A 20,731-nucleotide genomic window follows, 5' to 3' on the forward strand; every position below is an offset into this window, starting at 1 on the left:
CCCTTGCTTCCCTTTTTATTTTGATAGTGTCTCACTGAGCCGCCCAGGTTGTCCCTGAACTTGCACTCCTCCTGCCTTAGCCTTCTAAGCTGGTGGAATTAAAGGCCTGCCTCACCCTTTCCTCAGCCCCCACCCTCCTTAGCCCAGCTCTAGTAACTATGTTTTATGATCCAGTCCTGCAGGAGGTGAAGGCGGAGGCCGCAGCTCAGCAGTAAAGCACTTGCCTAGAATCCCCTAGGCAAGTCTTGGGACATGGCTTAGCGACAGAGTATTTGCCTAGTGTGTGTAAGGACCTGGTTCCAACCTCAGCACTGATAGAAAACTAGAGGGAGGAGAGGAAGAAAGAAAGAAATAAGAAAGAAAGAAAGAAAGAAAGAAAGAAAGAAAGAAAGAAGAAGGAAAGAAAGAAAAGACTCCATTCAGCATAACTTCTTCCCCCAACCTTGCGGTATGCACACATCTCAAGGGTAGGGAGCTGGGGTGTACTGATGCAGAACCCAAGCTCACTAAGCGAGGACGGTGGTAACTTTAATAGATTGCCTAGAAAAATGACCCAGCATGCAGCAGGACTGCATTCCCAGGACTTGGGAGGTGGAGGTAGTAAGATAAAGAATTCAAGGCTAGCCTCAGCTACATGGCAAGTTCCAGGCTAGCTTAGGTTCCATGAGACCGTGTCTCAAAGAAATGGAGGGCTGGTGGGATGGCTCAGTATGTAAATACACTTGCTGCCAAGCCTGGATCTGTGTCATGGAAGGAAAGCTAGCTGCTGCAAGCTGTCCTCTGTCCTGGTCCATACGCTTGCTGTGGCACACACATGTTCAAATGCACACACACACACACACACACACACACACACACACACACACACACATACACACACACATACACACACGAATGTAACAACAATTTTTTTTTTTTCTGAGACAGGGTTTCTCTGCAACCACCCTGGCTATCCTGGAACTCACTTTATAGACCAGGCCGGCCTTGAAATCACAGAGCTCCACCTACCTCTGCCTCCCGAGTGCTGGGATTAAAGCCCTGCGCCACCACATCTGGCTAGAATGTAACAAAATTTTTGTTTTTGTTTTTTTTTTTTGTTTTTTTGAGACAGGGTTTCTCTGTGTAGCTTTGCGCCTTTCCTGGAACTCACTCTGTAGACCAGGATGGCCTCGAACTCACAGAGATCCACCTGGCTCTGCCTCCCGAGTGCTGGGATTAAAGGCGTGCGCCACCACCGCCCGGCACAAAATTTTTAAAAGAGAAATATAATAGTCAAAAATACCCCCAAGAAATCATTGTTTTGTATACGTCACTTAAAGATTATAAAATCAGTGAGAAGCAGTTGGCAACCTTCCTGTCTGTTGGTGACTTTGTCCATTGGAGTCTCATGTAGCTGGCTGTCCTGGAACTCATTATATAGGCAGACGTGGCCTTGAACCCCTAATTGTCCTGATTCTCCTTTCCAAGTGCTGGAATTACAGGTGTGTACCACCACACCTGGCTTTAAGTATGACAAAGTGGGTGTGGTTCATGTATGAATAGGATAAGAGGAATCTCAGGTCAGCATCCCACAGGAAAACTCGAACACCCATTTGAAATAGTCAAAGTATGGAAGTAGCCTAGCTGTCCGTCAACAGGGGAATGCATAAGAATGCGTAGATAGGTGGGTGGGTAGGTGGATAGAGCGAAAGAGAGAGACATAGAGAGAAGAGAGAGAAGAGATGGGGGATGAGGCCCAGAAATTTAGTGTTTGCTGCGCTCTTGCCGAGGACCTGAGTTGGTTCCAAGCGCCTACAACAGAGACTTCAGTTCCAGAGGGATCTGATGCCCTCTTCTGTCCTCCAGGAGTACTGCACCCATGTGCCGCACATAATAAAAATAAAATCTGTATGTATATCTGTATCCCCCAATGGAAGCTTAATCATCTGTAAGAAAGAATGAAATTATGCCACATGTATGAAAATGGGTTTGAACTGAAGATCATCATGCTAAGAAAAGCCTTCGGACTCTGAAAGACAAATGTTGCATGTTTTATTTCATATCCTGAGTCTAGATTTTTAAAAAGCACGTAATTTGTGGAGTATAGAGGTGAAGAGGGAAGAGGAGAGGTCAGTGGAGTGTACACGTAAATGAGAATTTCATAACAAAATCTTGCCTTCCTTTCCCCTCTCTCCCTCCTTTCTCCCTTCTCTTTATTTTCTTTCTTTTTTTTACTTTTTAAAATTTGGAAATAGGGTTTGGTGTAAGCCCCTAGCTGGCCCTGGACTTACTGTGCAGCCAAGAATGACTTTGAACTCTTTTTTTTTGTTTGTTTGGTTTTTTTTTTTTGTTTTTTGGTTTTTCGAGACAGGGTTTCTCTGTGTAGCTTTGCGCCTCTCCTGGAACTCACTTGGTAGCCCAGGCTGGCCTCGAACTCACAGAGATCCGCCTGGCTCTGCCTCCCGAGTGCTGGGATTAAAGGCGTGCGCCACCACCACCCGGCTGACTTTGAACTCTTGATCAGTCCACCAAGTGCTGGGATTATAGACATCTGAGACCACGGTCCGCTTTTGTAGAGTAATTTAAAAAGTCAGGGTATTTCATCCTGTAAAAGCTCCTGCCTCAGGGCCTCATTACTGGAGTTCAATCCCCAGAACCCACAGCGGAAGGAGCAAAGGGACTCTTGAGAGTTGCCTTCTGACTTCCACTCCCATGCTGTGACACAAAGTGCCCCCCACCACACCACAAATAAATAATAATGGGAAAAATGGGTGACCGTGCGCAGTTTTAAGAAATAGGACACTAGAGCCAGCAAGATGACTCCAAAGGTGACATCGCTTGTCATTCAAGCCTGATCATCTGGGTTTCACCCCTGGAACCCGTGGTGGAAGGAGAGAACTGACCACTGTCTTCTGACCTCCATATGCATGCTGTGGCATGGGCACACGCATGTGTGCACACATGCAAATGATAAATATTTAAATTAAAAACAGAAAACTAGAATATTACAGGAATGAGAATCCGCGCTTTTATGCCCCTTGCCATGATCTTCTTCCCATCCACGGCAGGTCGGCTCTTTGCAAGGATGATAGCTAGGACATGGCAGAGCCGGGGCTGGGACTCAAGTCTGCATTAGACTGCGAGGGATGTTGCTTGGGGTGGAGGAGGAGGCGGATCCTATTACCCAGAACTCTGGCTATTGGGCTGGAGAAGGAACCACAGAAGTGGATCATTCTAGGAAGGTGGCTCTGAGCATGGGACCATGGTAGGTGAGAACACACCTACAGTCATGTGGTACCCAGGGAGGCCAAGTGTGGACCTGCCTGGGGCAGCCTGTGTGAACTCCTGAGGTAGCTCAGCAGAGTTCTTGCCTAGTATATTCAAGGACCTAGGTTCTGTCACCAGTATGGGTGGCGTGGAGGGCTGGAATCCAGATGTTGGACTAGGGAGGTTGTTCAAGTTTAGTTCCCAGAACTAATGGACCATTGGGGATGGTGTCACACTCTTGTATCTTGGATCCACACAGGTGGATCCTTGGATCTCAATAGCCAGCCAGTCTAGACTACTGGGTAAGTTTCAAGCCAGTGTGAGACAAGGTGGGGCAGGGGAGATGGCTCAGTGGATAAAGGCTCCTGCATCAAGCCTGACGACCTCAGTTTGATCCCTGAGACCCATAAGGTGGAAGGATGGAACAGATTCCTGCGGGTTGGCGTCTGATCTCCACGTGGGGCCACAGCACGCAAGCCACATCACCACAATCCATCAACGCATGTGCACCTGCACACCTGAACATACGCAAAAGCACAACATAAAAACACCCCCCAGACAGCTCTATTTTCCAGACTTAATGTCCCCAAACTTCTTGGCTGCCCAGGTCTTTGCCACATCTTTCCTGGCCTGTTCCAAACACTGCCTTTGCCAACTAAGTTCTTCCCAGCGCGCATTCATTCATGGATTTGCAGCTACACTGCGCATCCCACGCAGACTCGGGTGGCCAGGGCGATCCCGATCTGGTGGGTATACGCCTCCTTTTTGCATGCTCCCCCAAACTGCATGTGCCGGAACACACGCTCAGGTCCCTCCGCTAGCTTCTGGCTAGCGCGCCCCACCGGGGATTCAGGAGGCGGAGGCGTCTCTTGGTGCCAGGGTCTCCGCCTCCTCTCAGGCCCCGCCCCTCCTCGCTCCAGGCGACCAACGAGGGACGCGAGCCACAGAGGCCACGCCCTCTAGGTACAGCCAGCCCGCTGATTGGTGCTTCCCTGCAGTATCTTCCCGCCCTCGCACGAGGGACGGGGAGGGGTGAATGGAGTGGAGGCGATCACTCGGCTCCAGCTCTTCCCCCTCCCTGTCCTCGGCACCAGGCTGCCGGCCGCGCCGCTCGCGCTGCCCCCGGGAGGGGACCCAGGCGTCCGGATCCCTCCCTGCCAGGCCTCCACGTCGCCGAGGCGCGATGGCCAAGCGCAGCTCGTTGTCCATCCGCATCGTAGAAGGGAAAAATCTGCCTGCCAAGGACATGTGAGTAGCGGATAGGGGTGGGTGGCTGCCCCAACTTTGCTGGGATCCCCTTTTGTACACTTTGCGGGGGTCCTTAGGGCCTCCCCCCCCCCCAAGGGGAGCCGCGGAGAGGGTGTGGCGTGTGCAGCCACGGAGGGGGACTGGCTGGGAAAAATGGGGACAGTGAGATTAGCTGTGAGTACCTGACTGGGATGGATCGGGGAGCAATGGATGGACGTCTGGGAGACAGGGGAGGGAGTTTCTGCATCTGGGAGAAGCAGTGAACCGAGGTTCACAGGGGCCAGGGCTTTTAAAGGACTGAAGTTGGCGCGCTGGGGTGGCTTCATAGCTGCCCAGGGTGTGGCTGGAAGGAGCAGAATGCCCCTTAAAAACCAGGCAGGGCTCTTTCTCGATAGTTCCGGAGCCCACAATAACCCCGAGTTGTCCGCTGGACTTGCTGGCTGTTCATTTGGGCAGAGAAAGCAGGCGTGAAAAAGTGGGGAGTCCGTCAGGGGGCCAGGAGTGATGCAAAGAGGCAGTTTATAGCCGAGTTTAGAGTCTCCCTGGGGTTTGCGGGCACCCTCCCTTTAATCGCTCGCTGCAAGGCATGTCTCTTCGGTCCATTTTACAGATTAGAAAAGCGAGGCCCACAGACACGGCGTGCTAGCTGAAGGTGTCAAAACAAGGTCTTGAATCTAGGGCTCCTCACCTGCGTTGCCATATTTGATAAAGCTTCCTCTAGCCCCTGGCCAGATGTGGGGAGCTTGCAGGCACCCCTTTATCACACTGTTTTCCGTAGGGTCCCAAGATCAACTGCGGGACTCCTAGAATGTGCTTCGTGGCTTTCTGATGTGCAGCCTGAGACGGTTCCTTGTTTTGCAAAAAGCCTCGGTTTCCCTTTCTGTTAGCCGAGTGTCTGACATCCTAGTATCGGGGAGAAGTGGGAATCATAAAACGAGAGAAAGGGGCGCGGCAGAGGCCTAGGGTTCAAAGTTCGCTCCGGGTACCCGGTGGGTTCCTGGCTGCAGGGAATGGAGAAGCCAGGAGCCGCGGAGGCGGGAGGGCATCTCTCCTCGGGCCGGCGGGCGGGCGGGCTCTCCCAGCACTCTCAGCGCCAGGAGCGGTTCCAGTTCAAGGCCCCCTGGGTCTGAAGAGGCCAGCTCAGCGGTTGCCATGGCAATGGGGAGGGAGGAGGGTGGGCCGGCTCGAGGTGGGTTTCTGTGCATGGAGGGGGGAGGGGCGCCACTTGGAATTAGGTCTCTAGGGTGGGGGCTAGGTGAGCTCGGACAAAGGGTTCCACCCCCCAGACCCCCCCAGGCCCTCCAGCCCTCCCCACTCCCAGGTCCCCCTCCCTTCCTTGGGCACTGGTAAACCAGGTCATCTTGGCTTCCTCTGGCTGGTGGTGGCTGGGAGGGGCAGCCCCTCCGTCTGTCACCTCCTCCCCAGCCCTGCCAGCCGCTGGCTCTGATGCCTGACTCCAAAGCTCTGGGGCTGTGCCTACCTGAGCCTTACCGCTCTGGGACTCTGGGACGAGGTCTCCACCCCCAGGAGAGGGGCCATCAAATCCTGGGGGGTCCTGACTTTGGAATCTCTTTCCAAGCCCTGCTTCCCAGCCTGCCCCACTCACCTCTAGCACCCTGATCATCATCCCCCTGCTTGCTCCTGGTGGCTGGCTGAGCGCACACAGCTCTGACCTGCAAATTGCCCTTTTGAGCCATCTCATAAATGCCAAGCCCCACATTTGGGCCTTTCTCCTGTTTTTAAATATTAAGAGACCCTCTGACATTATGCCTTTTTAGAAAACTCTCCGTCCCAGAAAACTCCTATTCATCCTACAGTGCCTTTCTCAAACTTCCTATCTGAGGCTTTCCCTGGCACCTTTGGGAAGGGTTCTGAGGCCCCCTTCTTACCCTTGGACATTTTGGTCACCTAGTAGAAGCCTCCAGAGGTTGCCAGTCCCTGACAAGTGTGAGGGCAGTGACCGTGACTCATTGTCCCTGACTCCCTGTATCATAGGGATACACACCTCACCATGTATCTCAGGCTGGTCTCAAGCTCAGCATCCTGACTCTACCTCCCAAGGTATATGACATTATATGAGTGTGCGGCCACACATGCCACCCCCTTTGTGTTTATTCTTCAGCTGCCATCGTGAGGAGTGTTCCGATTCTGCCTCTCTCTCTGTCCACTCCCTACTACCCTCCACTCCTGGCTACCTGGGTCAGCTGGGCACCAAGCTGAGTCCCGTGGTGAACAGGGCCCCACCGGCTCCTACACCCTGCGGCCCTGGGGACAAGCCTACAGCTATTTCGGGGTTTGCCCTCTCCTTCCTCTTCCACAGTCTAGAAACTGCCAAGGCCCTAAATATAGAGGCCCGCAAGTCGCCAGACTGGGCCAGCGGCCACTGGCTTGAGGAAGGACTGGTAGAGAAGACGCTTCCCCAGGTCTCACTAGGATGGGGAGGATTGTCAGGGCACACAGGTGCCAGGAGCTCTCCAAGGACCCAAGCTGTTGGGGTCCAGCTCTTTACACTGGATCTCCATCACTCTTGACCCTGTCTCCTCCCGCCCTTCTGGTCCAGTCTCCCGGTCGCCACTGTCCAGCCCACCTGGTTATGTGAAAAGGTTCAGCCTCTGAACTTTCGCCTACCATTGGTTCTGCCTATAAACATCATCCTTCATTCTGGTGTTCACTCATTCATTCAGCAAGGCAGCGCTGGGGCTGTAGCAGAAACTAAGGTTCTCACTCCAAGGAACCCGTGAGCTAGGAAGTACTAGCAGGGCAGAGACCTGCAATGGACCCTCTGGTGGGCCATAGCCCAGAAAGAGCTGGGCCCTGTGGCACATGCCTGTTACCCAAGTGCTCAGGAGGCTGAGGCAGGAGGGTCAGAAGCCTGAGACTAGGCTGGGTTACAGAGTGAGAAGCAGTCTCAAAAAAGAAAGCAATAGAAAGACAGCCCAGAGGCTGGAGATGGCTCCGTGGTTTAGAACGCTTACTGCCCTTGCAAAGGACCTGGGTTCAGTACCCAGCACCCATGTGGGGCGTGAAACTCCAGTACCAGGGATCCAGCATCCTCTTCTGGATTCCACTGACATTTGTACTCACATGTGTACACACACACACACACACACACACACACACACACACACACTTTTTAAAAAATCTTTTTAGATATAAAACACAACATAAAGAGGTCCACGTCACCTTCACTGGGCACTAATCTTTGAGGCTCTGTCCCTGGGGTGCACTTAGGGCCCGATTGCTTGAGGCCTGGAATCTTACAGCCTTGGGCTGGTGTGATGCAAATTAGGATGCTAGAGGACAGACTCATTGGAAGAGAGAGTACTTGTGTGATCAGAGGGACCACCACTGAAATACCACCAATATCTGTGACCTGTACGCACCAGCCTTATGATGTCTCAGAGACATCATAAGCTACCCCATGAGTTGGTGTTACACCTCTCTCTTTCCAGAAGCCAAACAGCATGGGCTGACGGTTCCTGTTTTGTTTTGGGGTTTGGGGTTTTTTTTGGCGAGGGGGAGCTTTTGGCCCCAGTGACATCCCTTCCTTTAAGGGCCCCTTTAGACAGTTGGGAAGTTGTGACTGGGAATACAGCTTAGAGATAGAGAGTTGGCCTAGAATCCCCAAGTGAGGGTCTCTGGGGAGGTGGCTCATCAGTAAAGCCCTGGCCTAGAATCCCCCAATGAGGGGCAGAGGGCGTGGCTAAGCAGCAAGCGTCCTTGATTAGAATCTTCCAGTGACAGCCGGGAAATGTGGCTCAGCCTTAGAGTCCTTGCCTAACATCAGGAGGTCCTTGCTCCATCCCCAGTATCTGAATAAAGAAAGAAAGAAAGAATTGGGAAGTGGAAATTGGGATTTCCCCTAGCCTCTGTCATGTAAATGCACTTCCCTTTTATGAACGGCAAGCCTCAGGGATGTTCTGAACACACTGTCTATTTGCCCACCACCCTCATAACCTCATGAGTGCCACAGTATAGATATGTGCAAAATCCTGGGCTTGCCTTCTCCAGCCCTCCTTTCTCAGGATCGATCATTCATTCATTCAATAAACACTTGGCCCCTGTCTTGGGCCAAGTCCATTGCTGAGCAACAAGAGAAAATACACACACTAGCTCACCCCTGTAGGGAGGCCGGTGATGGGTAGGTGCCCTCCTGCCTAGCCTGGGGTGCGGAAGATCGACGTGTAGCAGAAGCCGTAGCCTGCTGGATCCCAGAGGGTCCCTACTCTGTCTCCGAGGCAAGAGAGGGTTTTTTGTTTTGTTTTGTTTTGTTGTTTGCTTTGTTACAGGAGAAGGCTGTCTCGTGCAGCAGGAACAGCAGGGTAAAGGCTCAGAGGGAAACATACAGGGACAGCCTTTGGTACAGAGGATAGAGGTGCTGGGAGATGCCTGGCCTTTGTTGCTAAGACTGTCTTGGCACTAAGCCGAGGGTTGGGGAAGGAGCAGTGAGTGGCGGGCCCCATCATGGACCGGGAAGCCCACAGTGAAGGTCCCTCCTCATCGCCCCCTCCCAAGACCGCGTGTTCTGAAGCCCCTGGGCTGCAGCCTGGAGACAGTGCCTAGGTCTCCACTATCTTCTCAGGAGGTCTTCTCGGGCAGAGGGCGGGGCGCTGCCTGGGAGAGGCCTTTCCCCTCCTCCTCCCCCTGTCCCCTTCCCTGAAATAAGCGCTGGGAAGGGCCAGGATTCCGGTGCTAAAGCTGCCTAAGCCCCGCCCCTAGAAAGTTTCCTGCAAGTCCCGCCCCTAGCAAGCCTCCCACCAGCCCCACCCATGGAAAGCTTCCCTCTTTGGGCCCTGCTTAAATGGTCTCCCAAGTCCCACCACTGGCATCCCCATAGGCCCCGCCCAGGTCCTAGCTTTGCACGAAAGCCCCGCCCCCAGCCCCGCCCCCGTAGTGGTTCCTCATCTTCAGGCTTGTCTCCGCGGGCCCTCCTCCAGGCCTTCCCTCAGCCTGTCCCCTAAGCCCTCCAGCAAGGGTCCATCCCTGTGCTCCGTCCCCAGCACCTTCCCTGATCGCCCCCACCAGGCCCCTCTAGAACTTGTTTCTGCCCCGCTCGTAAGTCCCGCCTCCAGCAGATTTCCCGCCCTAGGCCCCACCCCGTCAGTGCCCATAGCCCCGCCCCCAGGCAAGGGTCCCGCCCTAGGCCCCGCCGTAGCCCCTCCCCTCAGGCCTCACCCAGCCTGGTCCCCACCTGGCTGCTAGCCAACCCTGTCCCTTGCCCTTCTATCCTGCAGCACGGGCAGCAGCGACCCCTACTGCATCGTGAAGGTGGACAATGAACCCATCATCAGGTACTGCTCCCGTCCTGAATCCAGGGCTGGCTGACCTCCCTCATCCAGCCTCCTCCTCATCCTGGAGGACATGGATGAAGGCTGGGAGTCCCTAATCCCTCTGGGACTCCGGTGCTGTCTCCGAACGCTGAGAAAGACCCACCTGTAACTCAAAGGCTATCCTTATCTACTGCCCTGTGGGCAAGCAACTGTCCCCTGCCTGGTTCCATCTTTGCAAGCTTTACCACCAGAGAGACAGTGATGACAGACAGTCACGACACTGTCTCCGCCAGGCTCCCGACCAACCCCTTATCAGCCCTTGGGATGCATTACAATGGATAGTGTATCATTAATCCGCGTTCACAGATGGAGAAAGTAAGACTCAGACTGGGTAACTTGCCCAGGGCCGCACACCTAAGGAGCTGACAAACCCAGACCAGAAGTCCAGTCTGGCTTACCCCAGCGCTTCCTTGGGCTGTCTTGATGCCCCCTCGGTCTTTCTGAGAGACTCTCTCACAGAGATCATTCCTAAGAAATCCGTTCTTCAACCCAGAAGGGCCGCTTCCTCTGGATGACCTTACACGGACTCCCTGATTTCTTTTTTAAACTTATTTACATTCATTAATTTATTTAGGGATGAGGGAAGGAAGTGTGCCCCAGCTTGTAGGCAGAGGTCAGAGAGCAATGTGCAGGAGTTAGTTCTCTCTTCCCACCGTGTGGGTCCCAGGCTGTCAGACGGGGCAGCAGGGCTCTTTTACCCAATACGCTATCTCGCCAACTCCAACCCCATGGGCTGGTGTTTGCTGTCCTATCCTGTTCCTCACCCAGACCCCGTCCTCTAAAGTTCATGGCCAGAGCTACTGGGTTGTGATACACACCTGGACAGGTGCAGCCATTACTGACCCCTAGCACCAACTGGCAAACTGAGCCTAAATTCATGCTTTCTCTAAACCGTGGGCAGCACACAGGGAGAGGGACATGGTGGTTCTGATTGTCCCATACAGACAGAGAAGCAGACAACCCGGCGTCCCCAGGAACTACCTGAGAAGTAGTTGGGGTGGGGCAGCCCCCCCCCCAGTGTCCGTCTGGGCCACTGGTGACTTCAGCTCCCACAAAACCATGTGCCCTGTTGAGTCCCATGAGTTGATTGACAGCTTTGGTCTTGGGGGTGGGGAGCCGCTCCACCTCTGCCTTACTGCTGGCGACCAGCTACTGTCAACTGTGGGGTCAGTTTCCCCAAATGTACAATCGTAGCTCATGCCCTATCCAGGGTGGGCAGAAGGTCAACAGCAAAGACTGAAAGATGGGAAGGAAACATCCTATTCTCAACCGATGTGATTCCCGGGTACCAGACGCAAAGAAGGTGGAGGTGGCTTGGCCAGTAGTTGAGGGGTCTTCTCCTGTAGGACAGCCACTGTGTGGAAGACCCTGTGCCCCTTCTGGGGTGAGGAGTATCAAGTGCACTTACCCCCCACGTTCCACGCAGTAGCCTTCTATGTCATGGATGAGGATGCTCTCAGGTAAGTTTGCCCTGCTCTGCAGCTGGACCAGGATGTCACCATGGCCGAGTGATGGCCTCTTTACGTTCTTTTTACACTCCACTGGTGGGGGTGTCCAGAGGGCCTAGGAAGAGGCAGGGCTGAGCTTGTGCATGGACTTGCTGCACACACACACGTATGCATGCATGCACATTGTGACATGAACGAGTGGGCACCCAGAGGGCGTGAGTTTGGTGTGTTTTAGATCTCACGTGCAGAAACATCATGTACCATGAGAGTATCCACGGCCTGCACAAGAGTCCTGTGTTCTGCTCTGTTGTGTTGTCTTGCAACTGGTGGCTTCCTGGAGGGTGGGGGCTGAGCTGGGAGGGCTGAGTTTGCTGGGCTCCAGGCAAGCTGGCTCCATAGCTCACCTCTGACTCTCTCTCCAACCCTAGCCGGGACGATGTTATTGGAAAAGTCTGCCTCACGAGGGACACGCTAGCCTCTCACCCCAAAGGTAAGATGCCCCTCTTCCCCAAAGGTCTGTTTAGTACCTGACTCCTACCACTCAATGTGGCTCCTATTTCCTACCGGGTACCCCCACCTGAGTCCAAAACCCAAGGGGATTGGCCTGATGCTGGTCCAGGGCCACTTGGATTATTGCTGGAATGCACACCGTTTTTGGAGGTTTCAGCCCTGCCCAGGTCTCACTGTGTAACCTCAGACAGGTCTTGGCCTCTCTGGGCTTTTCAGATGGTTGTGCACAGGAGCTCCTGGGTCCGTTGGGCTCTGCCAGCCGAGCCTCTGACTGGTCTCATGGCTTCCCGGGGCACACACCTGTTCCTGTCTGTGAGGCTAGGGGTGGGGATGAGGGGTGACAGGTTCTGCTGACTCACGGAGCCTCCCGATGCGGCCAGGCCAGTGGCCTCTCGCTGCAGCCTCAGCTGACCAGGTGTTCCCGGTGCATTTCCTTGCTGGTGGGTGCCTTGTAGTTCCCACATCTGCTCTTCGGATTATCACTCCGGTAGCCTGTGGGGAGCCTCTGTTCTCATGGTTTAAGATGGGAAAACTGAGGACAGGTTCCACAACCAATGAGAGTCAGGAGCATGGGATCAAAGCCCAGAATAATGACAATGAAGGCCTAGGACCTGGGCCACTGACTCAAGTCCCAGTCTCAGAATGAATGTGGTGGTGCGTGCCTGTATTCCTGGCATTGAGGAGGTGGAGGCAGGAGGATCTGGAGTGTGAGGTCCTCCTCAGATACACAGTGTGAGTGAGGCCAGCCTGGGCTACACGAGACCCTGCTTTATAATGAAAACGTAGGGGAATAAGGAGTTTGGCTTAGTGAGGAAGAGCACTTGTTGTGAAAGCAAGAGGACCTGAGTTCAAATCCCCAGGACCCGAGTAGAACCAGGCATGGCTGTGGGTGCATGTAACTCCAGCGTTGTCAGGGAAGGATAGACAGGTCCCAAGAGTTCGCTGGCCGGCCAGCCTAGCTGAAATGGAGGCTGGGTCTCAAAATATAACATAGATGTCCAACATCCAGCTCCTGCATGCATGCTCAGAAAAGCACAGCCCCACACAATACATACAACTCAATATCTCCTCACTTCCAACTGCTGCTCACCTCCCAGGCCTCAGTTTCCCCATCTGTCACCGGGAATATCTAGAGGACTCAAGGGGGTAATGGAGGAGCTGTGGGGTAACAGGTGGGGTGAAGGGAGCGGAGGGCTGGGCCCCATCCTTGGCTGACATGAAGCCCTGCAGGATTCAGTGGCTGGACCCACCTGGTGGAGGTGGACCCCAATGAGGAGGTGCAGGGCGAGATCCACCTGCGTCTGGAGGTGGTGCCGGGGACCCGTGCCAGCCGGTTACGCTGCTCAGTGCTTGAGGCCAGGTGAGATGGGCTGGGGGAGGGGGTGTGGCAGTCATGATTGTCGAAGCCCAGCTTCCTCTTCTTCCTCCTCCCACCAAAGCCTGCTCTCAAGAGACGGCCTGATGGTCCAGTAGGGGAGCAGAGGTTGTGTGCACCCTTGAACTGTGCTTAGACACCAGTGTCCCAGTGCTAGGTCTGTGCTTCCTTATCCAGCCCCAGGATAAACTTGCCGTGTGTGTGTGTGTGTGTGTGTGTGTGTGTGTGTGTGTGTGTGTGTAAGCATGTGTGTGTAAGCATGTGTGTGTTTATGGTCTCTCATGGGAACAGAAAGGAAAAATTGTTGGTATGTCCAGACGGTGTGGGGGTGGCACAAGGGCCTGAATGGCTCTGTGGGCCTGAGTCACCTGTGACAGGGCTGTCCCCCAGCCCGAGGGTATTTTTAACTTCAGTCCCCACTCCCGTCTGGGCCTGGCTGTGACTCAGACACTCCATGAGAGGTGCCTTCCGTTCTGTCTCCAGCCTCCTCCCTTTCCAGTGTGTGCGTGTGTGTGTGTGTGTGTGTGTGTGTGTGTGTGTATGTGTGTGTGTGTGTGTGTGTGTGTCTGTGTCTATGTGAGACAGCACAGTCCCTCCAGTCTACCCATGGGGCCAGTGGGCAGCCTCTGGCCAGCCAGTTCCACAAAAGAAACTAAATATGCTCCTTACCCTGAGGCAGTTAGCCCACTTGGGAGGAAGTGGTCTCACTGGTAAATGGAGGGATGTGTGTGGTGCATGATTGACACTTTGAATATCTGTGGCTGCCCCCAGCTTTATTTTCTGCCCTGGGGCTGGAGCCATGAGGAATGGCTGAACCACAGCCTACCCCGCCCCCTTTCCCCCATTCTTCCCTCTCCAATCCATTCCCATCCATGCTGCACTCCCACCTCCCTCCATCCACCCTCCTCAGCCTTGCCTGGCACCAAGCTGCCTGGGCACAGTGTTGTAAACATGTGCACGTAGCTGCCCGTGGTACCCAACCTCAGGACCGTGGGGCCATCACTTAAGCACGCATCTCTGCTCATCAAGATGGGTAACACAGAAACACGTGCCCCTCCCTGTACGACTCACCTCTCTGTCCGCTACCCCAGGAACGGCAGCCAGGCCACCACAGCCTTCTCTTAGCAAGTCTGGTAGTGGGGACGTGATGCCCACCCCTACTTTTTGAGATAGTGTCTTCCTAAGTATCTCAGGCTGACAGTATGTAGTTCGGGCTAGCCTGAAACTCACGATCCTCCTGCCTCAGCTTCCCGGAGTGCTGAGACAGAAGCGTTATGTCTGACAGTTCCCAGCCATTCTTGCCCTCTCTTCTCTTGCCCAGAGTCAGGCACAGTGGCGCGCCTGCAGTTGTCAGTCAGGAATCTTCCCTCAGAGACTCATTGGCCAGTGGGCAAAGGGGGCTATGCGTGGTCACAGTGGGGGAGGGGAGAGTTGCTGCCCAGTCAGCCAGCATGCAGCCCTGGATGAGCCAAGCCCTCCCAGTCTGCAGTGTCTACCTCGCTCTGCAGAGAAACAGCCGGATCCGTAATCCCCTCTCCCCATCTCACACTAGGGACCTAGCCCCAAAGGACCGGAATGGCGCATCTGACCCTTTTGTCCGAGTGCACTACAATGGCCGGACCCAGGAGACCTCGGTGAGGAAGCTGGGGGGACTGACTGATGGGGGTGGAGTGGGGGACGTGGAAACTCTGGAACAGCTCTTAATTTTCTTTTCTTTTTTTTTTTTTTTTTGGTTTGGTTTTTCGAGACAGGGTTTCTCTGTGTAGCTTTGCGCCTTTCCTGGAACTCACTCTGTAGTCCAGGCTGGCCTCGAACTCACAGAGATCCGCCTGCCTCTGCCTCCCGAGTGCTGGGATTAAAGGCATGCACCACCACCGCCCGGCCCGCTCTTAATTTTCTTATCTCTGTGAACATCATCGTGAAGGTGGCAGCCTGGGGCGGCCTGTCCAGAGCTGGGCTCTTCTTGCAGTCTGGGCCTTAGACAAGTCCCATGTCCACTCTGGGCCTCAGTTTCCCCCTTGGTGGAACGTGTGATGGCTTATGAAGTAGTTCTTCAATACAGAGGATTGAATCCTAGACTCACATCCTAGGCAGATGCTCTACCACTGAGCCACACCCCAGCCCCTCACTGGGGGATTCCAGGCAGGTGCTCTACCACTGAGCCATACCCTTAGCCCTTTTTTTTATATTTATTTGTAGGGGGGTCACCTTAAGTGCAAACTTTACCCACTCAAAAATTAATCGCACAGTAAGGACTCAAGTATCACCCTGAGTAGCTGTTTTCCTTACTCAGAAGTTTAAGGTATTCATTTTTATTTTTGAAGCAAGCGTCTCACTGAGTTGCCCAGGCTGGCTTTGAACTCCCTTTGTAGCCCAGGCAAGCCTTGAACTTTCAGCCTTCTTGCCTTCAAGCTAGAGTGATAGGCTTGCTCCACCACTCCCGGTTAGGCCTGGAAGCGTTTACCAGTACAGAGCTAGGGGAGGTGTGTGGGGCAGTGCTACCCTGCTCTGGCCCTGGGTAACCCTGTGAACTGAGTCCACTATCCCTTTCGGAGCAGGTGGTGAAGAAATCCTGCTATCCACGCTGGAACGAGACATTTGAATTTGAGCTGGAGAAGGGAACTGCAGAAGCACTGTCCGTGGAGGCCTGGGACTGGGATCTTGTTAGCCGGAATGACTTTCTAGGCAAAGTAAGCACCAGCCCCACCCCCACCTTCCCAGGCCACACCCTTCACCTGTCTAGGCTACACCCCCCACCCACATAAGCTACACCCTGCACATGCCCAGGTTACACCCTCCACCCGCCCAGGCTACACCCTCCACATGCCCAGGTTACACCCTCCACCCGCCCAGGCTACACCCTCCACCCGCCCAGGCTACCCCCTCCACCCGCCCAGGCTACACCCTCCACCCGCCCAGGCTACACCCTCCACCCGCCCAGGCTACACCCTCCACCCGCCCAGGCTACACCCTCCACCCGCCCAGGCTACACCCTCCACCTGCCCAGGCTACACCCCTACCTGCCCAGGCTACACCCCTACCTGCCCGGGTTATGCCCCCACCTTCCCAGGCTACAACCCTAGCTGCCGGGGATACACACCCCAATCTGCTCATGCCACACTCTCCATCTGCCCAGGCTACACCCCTTCCCTGCGAGGCTACACTGACCACCTGAAAGGCTATACCCCCCACACCCACCCAGGCTATATGCCCCCCCCAGGCTTTTTGCCCCTCACCCACCCAGGCGACACTGATCACCTGCCCAGGCTATACCACCCCCATTCAAGACTACACCCCCCCTTTCAAGACTACACCCCCCCTTTCAAGATTACACCCCCCACCTTCCCAGGCCACACCCCCCACCAGCCCAGGCTACACCAGCCACCTGCCGGGGCTACATAATCCACCCACCCTCCACCTGCCCGGGCTACACCCCCCACCTGCCCAGGCTACAACCCCCACCCGCCCAGGCTACACCCCCCCCACCCGCCCAGGCTACACCCTCCATGTGCCCAGGCTACACCCTCCGACGCCCAGGCTACATCCCCCCACTGGCCCAAGCAACACCCCCCACCTGCACAGGCTACACCATCCACCTGCCCAGGCTACAAAACCCAAACTCCCAGGCTACACCCCCCACCCGCCCAGGCTACACCCCCCACCTGCACAGGCTACACCATCCACCTGCCCGGGCTATACCTTGAACCCACCCTCCACCCGCTCAGGCTACACCATCCACCCACCCAGGCTACAAAACCCAAACTCCCAGGCTACACCCCCCCACCCGCCCGGGCTACAACCTCCACCCGCCCGGGCTACACCCCCCCACCCGCCCGGGCTACACCCTCCACCTGCCCGGGCTACACCCCACACCCGCCCAGGCTACACCCCCACACCCGCCAAGGCTACACCCCCCCACCCGCCCGGGCTACACCCCCCCACCTGCCCAGGCTACACCCTCCACCTGCCCGGGCTACACCCCACACCCGCCCAAGCTACACCCCCACACCCGCCAAGGCTACACCCCCCCACCCGCCCAGGCTACACCCTCCACCTGCCCAGGCTACACCCTCCAACCGCCCTGGCTACACTCCCCACCCGCCCAGGTTACACCCCACACCCGCCCAGGCTACACTCCCCCCCACACGCCCAGGCTACACACCCCACATGCCCAGGCTACACCCTCCGCCCGCCCAGGCTATACCCCCCACCGGCCCAGGCTACACACCCACCAGCCCAGGCTACACCCCCACCCGCACAGGCTACACCCCCCACCCGCCAAGCTACACCCCCAACCTGCACGAGCTACACACCCACCCACCCAGGCTACACCATCCACCCGCCCAGGCTACAACCTCCTCCCGCTCTGGCTAAACACCCACCCGCCCAGGCTACAACCTCCACCCACCCTGGCTAAACACCCACCCGCCCAAGCTACACCCCTCCACCGGCCCAAGCTACACCCCTCCACCGGCCCAAGCTACACCCCCCAACCACCCAGACTACAAACCCCCTCCCGCCCGAGCTACACCCCTCACCCTCCCGGGCTACACCCCACACCCGCCCAGGCTACCCCCCACACCCAGGCTACACACCCCACACGCCCAGGCTCTACCCCCACCCACCCGGGCTACACCCCCCACCCGCCCAGGCTACACCCTCCACCCGCCCAGGCTACACCCTCAACTGGCCTAGGCTACACCCTCCACCTGCCCGGGTTACACCCTCCACCCGCCTACCACCCGACCAGGCTACACCCTCCACCCTGCAGGCTACACCCTCCACCTTCCCAGGCTACACCCTCCACCCGCCCAGGCTACACTCCCCACCCACCCAAGGTACACCCCCACCCACCCAAACTACACCCTCTACCCGCCCAAGCTACACCCTCCTCCTGCCCAGGCTACACCCTCCACCTGCCCAGGCTACACCCTCCACCTGCCCAGGCTACACCCCTACCTGCCCAGGCTATATCCCCCACCTTCCCAGGCTACACCCCTAGCTGCCCGGGCTACATGCCCCAATCTGCTCAGGCAATACTCTTCATCTGCCCAGGCTACACTGACTACCTGCCAAGGCTATACCCCCCACCTTTCCAGACTACACCCTCCACCTTCCCAGGCCACACCCTTCAGCTGTTTAGGCTACACCCTTCACATGTCTAGGCTACAGCCCCCAATCTGCCCAGGCTACACATCCCACCTGCCCAAGCTACACATCCCACCTGCCCAGGCTACACATCCCACCCGCCAGGCTAACCCACCACCCGCTCAGGCTACACCCCTACCTGCCCAGGCTATACCCGCCACCTTCCCAGGCTACACTCCTACCTGTCCAGGATACACTCCCACCTGCCCAGGCTACACATCCTACCTGCCCAGCTTATATGCCCCCCACCTTCCCAGGCTACAGCCTCCACCTGCCCAGGCTATCCTCACCACCTGCCCAGGCTATACCCCCCACCTTCCCAGGCTACACTCCTACCTGCCCGGGCTACACCCCCCGCACCTGAAGCATCTGGTGTTCATTCTTGCCATGCCACCTGCTTTCTCGGGCAGTAAACTTGGGATTCCTCTTAGCCAGGATCGCTGGTGCTCTGAGACCCTTTCAAGGTACCCCTCTACCCTAGGAGATCACCACTTAAAGCCAGGTCCTAAGTGATGCAAGCCTGCCATCCCAGATATTTGGGAGGCTGAGGCAAGCTCTCCATTTCAAGGCCCACCTGGGCTACAGAGTTAATTCAAGGCCAGCCTGGGCTACTTAGCCAGACCCTATCTCAAAATAAAAAGTAATCAAGGCATAGCGGAACTCCCAGCAGTTGGGATTCTGAGGCAGGAGGATTGCTGCAAATTTGAAGCCACCTTGGGCTACATAGTGGGATGCTACCTTGAAAAATGAAATAACAAGCCAAGCTTGGTGGCCTGTATCTGCAATTCCAGCACTTGGGATGTGAGGGCAGGAGGATCAGAGTTCCTGGAGTGCCTGAGACCCTATCTAAAAAAACAAACAGACAAAGCGAGGGAAGGAGGGAGGGAGGGAGGAAGGAAGGAAGGAAGGAAGGAAGGAAGGAAGGAAGGAAGGAAGGAAGGAAGGAAGGAAAAAGAAAAGAAGGACAGAAAAAAATGAGCCACGTATGGTGACACACTTCTTTAATCCCAGCACTCGGGAGGCAGAGGCAGGCAGATCTCTGAGTTCGAGGCCAGCCTGGGCTACAGAGTGAGTTCCAGGACAGCCAGAGTTGTACAGAGAAACTCTGTCTTGAAAAACTAGAAACAGAGCTGGAGAGATGGCTCAGAGGTTAAGAGCACTGGCTGCTCTTCCAGAGGTCCTGAGTTCAATTCCTAGCACCCACATGGTGGCCCACAACCATCTACATGAGATCTGCTGCCCTCTTCTGGCCTGCAGGCATACATAATAAATAAATCTTAAAAAAACAAATTAAAAAAAAAACCAAAAAAATGAAAAACAAAAATAGATTTTCCAAATTCAAATTAAGCAGAAATCCCTCACAGATGTACCCTCTGTTTTTGGGTTTTAGTTAATTCCAGATGTAGTCAAGTTGACAACCAAGAATAGCCATCACAACAGTTATTTTGACTGATGGCATGGCTCAGTGGTTAGAGCACCTGCCTAGGATCCCCCAGTGAGGGGCCGGGGTGTGGCTCAGTGGTAGAGCCCCTGCCTAGAATCCCCCAGTGAGGGGCTGGGGTATGTCTCAGTGGTAGAGCCCCTGCCTAGAATCCCCCAGTGAGGGGCTGGGGGTGTGGTTCAGGGGTAGAGCCCCTGCCTAACATCTATGAGGCCCTGGGTTCTATCTCCAGCTTCAGAAAAAGAAAAGAAAAAACGGTTAGTACTTGGCCAGGAGGTGATCTGAGTGTCCTAGCCCTGATCTACCTTTCTCTAGGTGGTGGTCAATGTCCAGAGACTGTGTTCAGCCCAGCAGGAAGAGGGCTGGTTCCGGCTGCAGCCTGACCAGTCCAAAAGCCGACGAGGCGAGTGAGTGCTACTCTGGGCCCTGGGGCATGTGCTGAGACAGGCTGGTTGATTGGGGTCCAAGAGTACATAGCTCAAGTGTCCTTTGCCCATGATACCAGCACCTTTCTCATTCAGGTGGGACCTTCCTGCTCTGCTTTTTTTTTTAAAAACAATTTATTTATCTTTATTTTATGTGCATTGGTGTATGCATGTATGTCTGTGTGAGGGTGTCAGATCTTAGAGTTACAGACAGTTGTGAGCTGCCGTGTGGGTGCTGGGAATTGAACCCGGGTCCTCTGGTAGAACAGTTGGTGCTCTTAACAACTGAGCCAGCTTCCTGCTCTGCTTTTATGCACTTTTGTCTCCTGGGTTAAAAGTTGTGCATGGATCTCCTGTTTTGTATGTCCTGGCACTTTCTAGAATAAGTCCTCAGACCTTTAAAGGGCTTTCTTGCAGATCTCTAGTCCCTAGAGTGTCTCAGAGCCATGACTCTGAACCCTCCTTCCCCAAGAGTCTCCAAAAATAGAGTTGCCATATGAAAGGCAAGGCATAGTCGGGGATATACCAGTTGTAGAGTGCCCGCCCTATAGGCCCAAGGC

At 55.2% G+C, this 20,731-nt stretch overlaps 1 protein-coding gene and 1 non-coding gene across 2 annotated transcripts in view; one reads left to right on the forward strand and one right to left on the reverse strand.

Annotated features, from left to right (window-relative positions):
- The first annotated feature begins 4,319 nt into the window (after positions 1–4,319).
- LOC131898006 (ras GTPase-activating protein 4) overlaps positions 4,320–20,731 on the forward strand; it is a 29,731-nt gene continuing 13,319 nt past the window's right edge. Inside the window, exons 1-8 of the mRNA XM_059249041.1 lie at positions 4,320–4,494; positions 9,729–9,785; positions 11,171–11,284; positions 11,701–11,762; positions 13,013–13,142; positions 14,710–14,791; positions 15,716–15,847; positions 20,062–20,153. Coding sequence (XP_059105024.1) covers positions 4,430–4,494; positions 9,729–9,785; positions 11,171–11,284; positions 11,701–11,762; positions 13,013–13,142; positions 14,710–14,791; positions 15,716–15,847; positions 20,062–20,153 — 734 coding nt within the window. The 5' untranslated portion in view covers positions 4,320–4,429. The remainder of the gene's footprint in view (positions 4,495–9,728; positions 9,786–11,170; positions 11,285–11,700; positions 11,763–13,012; positions 13,143–14,709; positions 14,792–15,715; positions 15,848–20,061; positions 20,154–20,731) is intronic.
- LOC131898690 (U12 minor spliceosomal RNA) lies at positions 15,297–15,463 on the reverse strand. The gene has a single exon (XR_009375997.1). It is a non-coding gene; the product is annotated as a U12 minor spliceosomal RNA (small nuclear RNA).

Source organism: Peromyscus eremicus, chromosome 23 (genome assembly GCF_949786415.1).
Source record: "Peromyscus eremicus chromosome 23, PerEre_H2_v1, whole genome shotgun sequence".
Lineage (NCBI taxonomy): Eukaryota > Metazoa > Chordata > Mammalia > Rodentia > Cricetidae > Peromyscus > Peromyscus eremicus.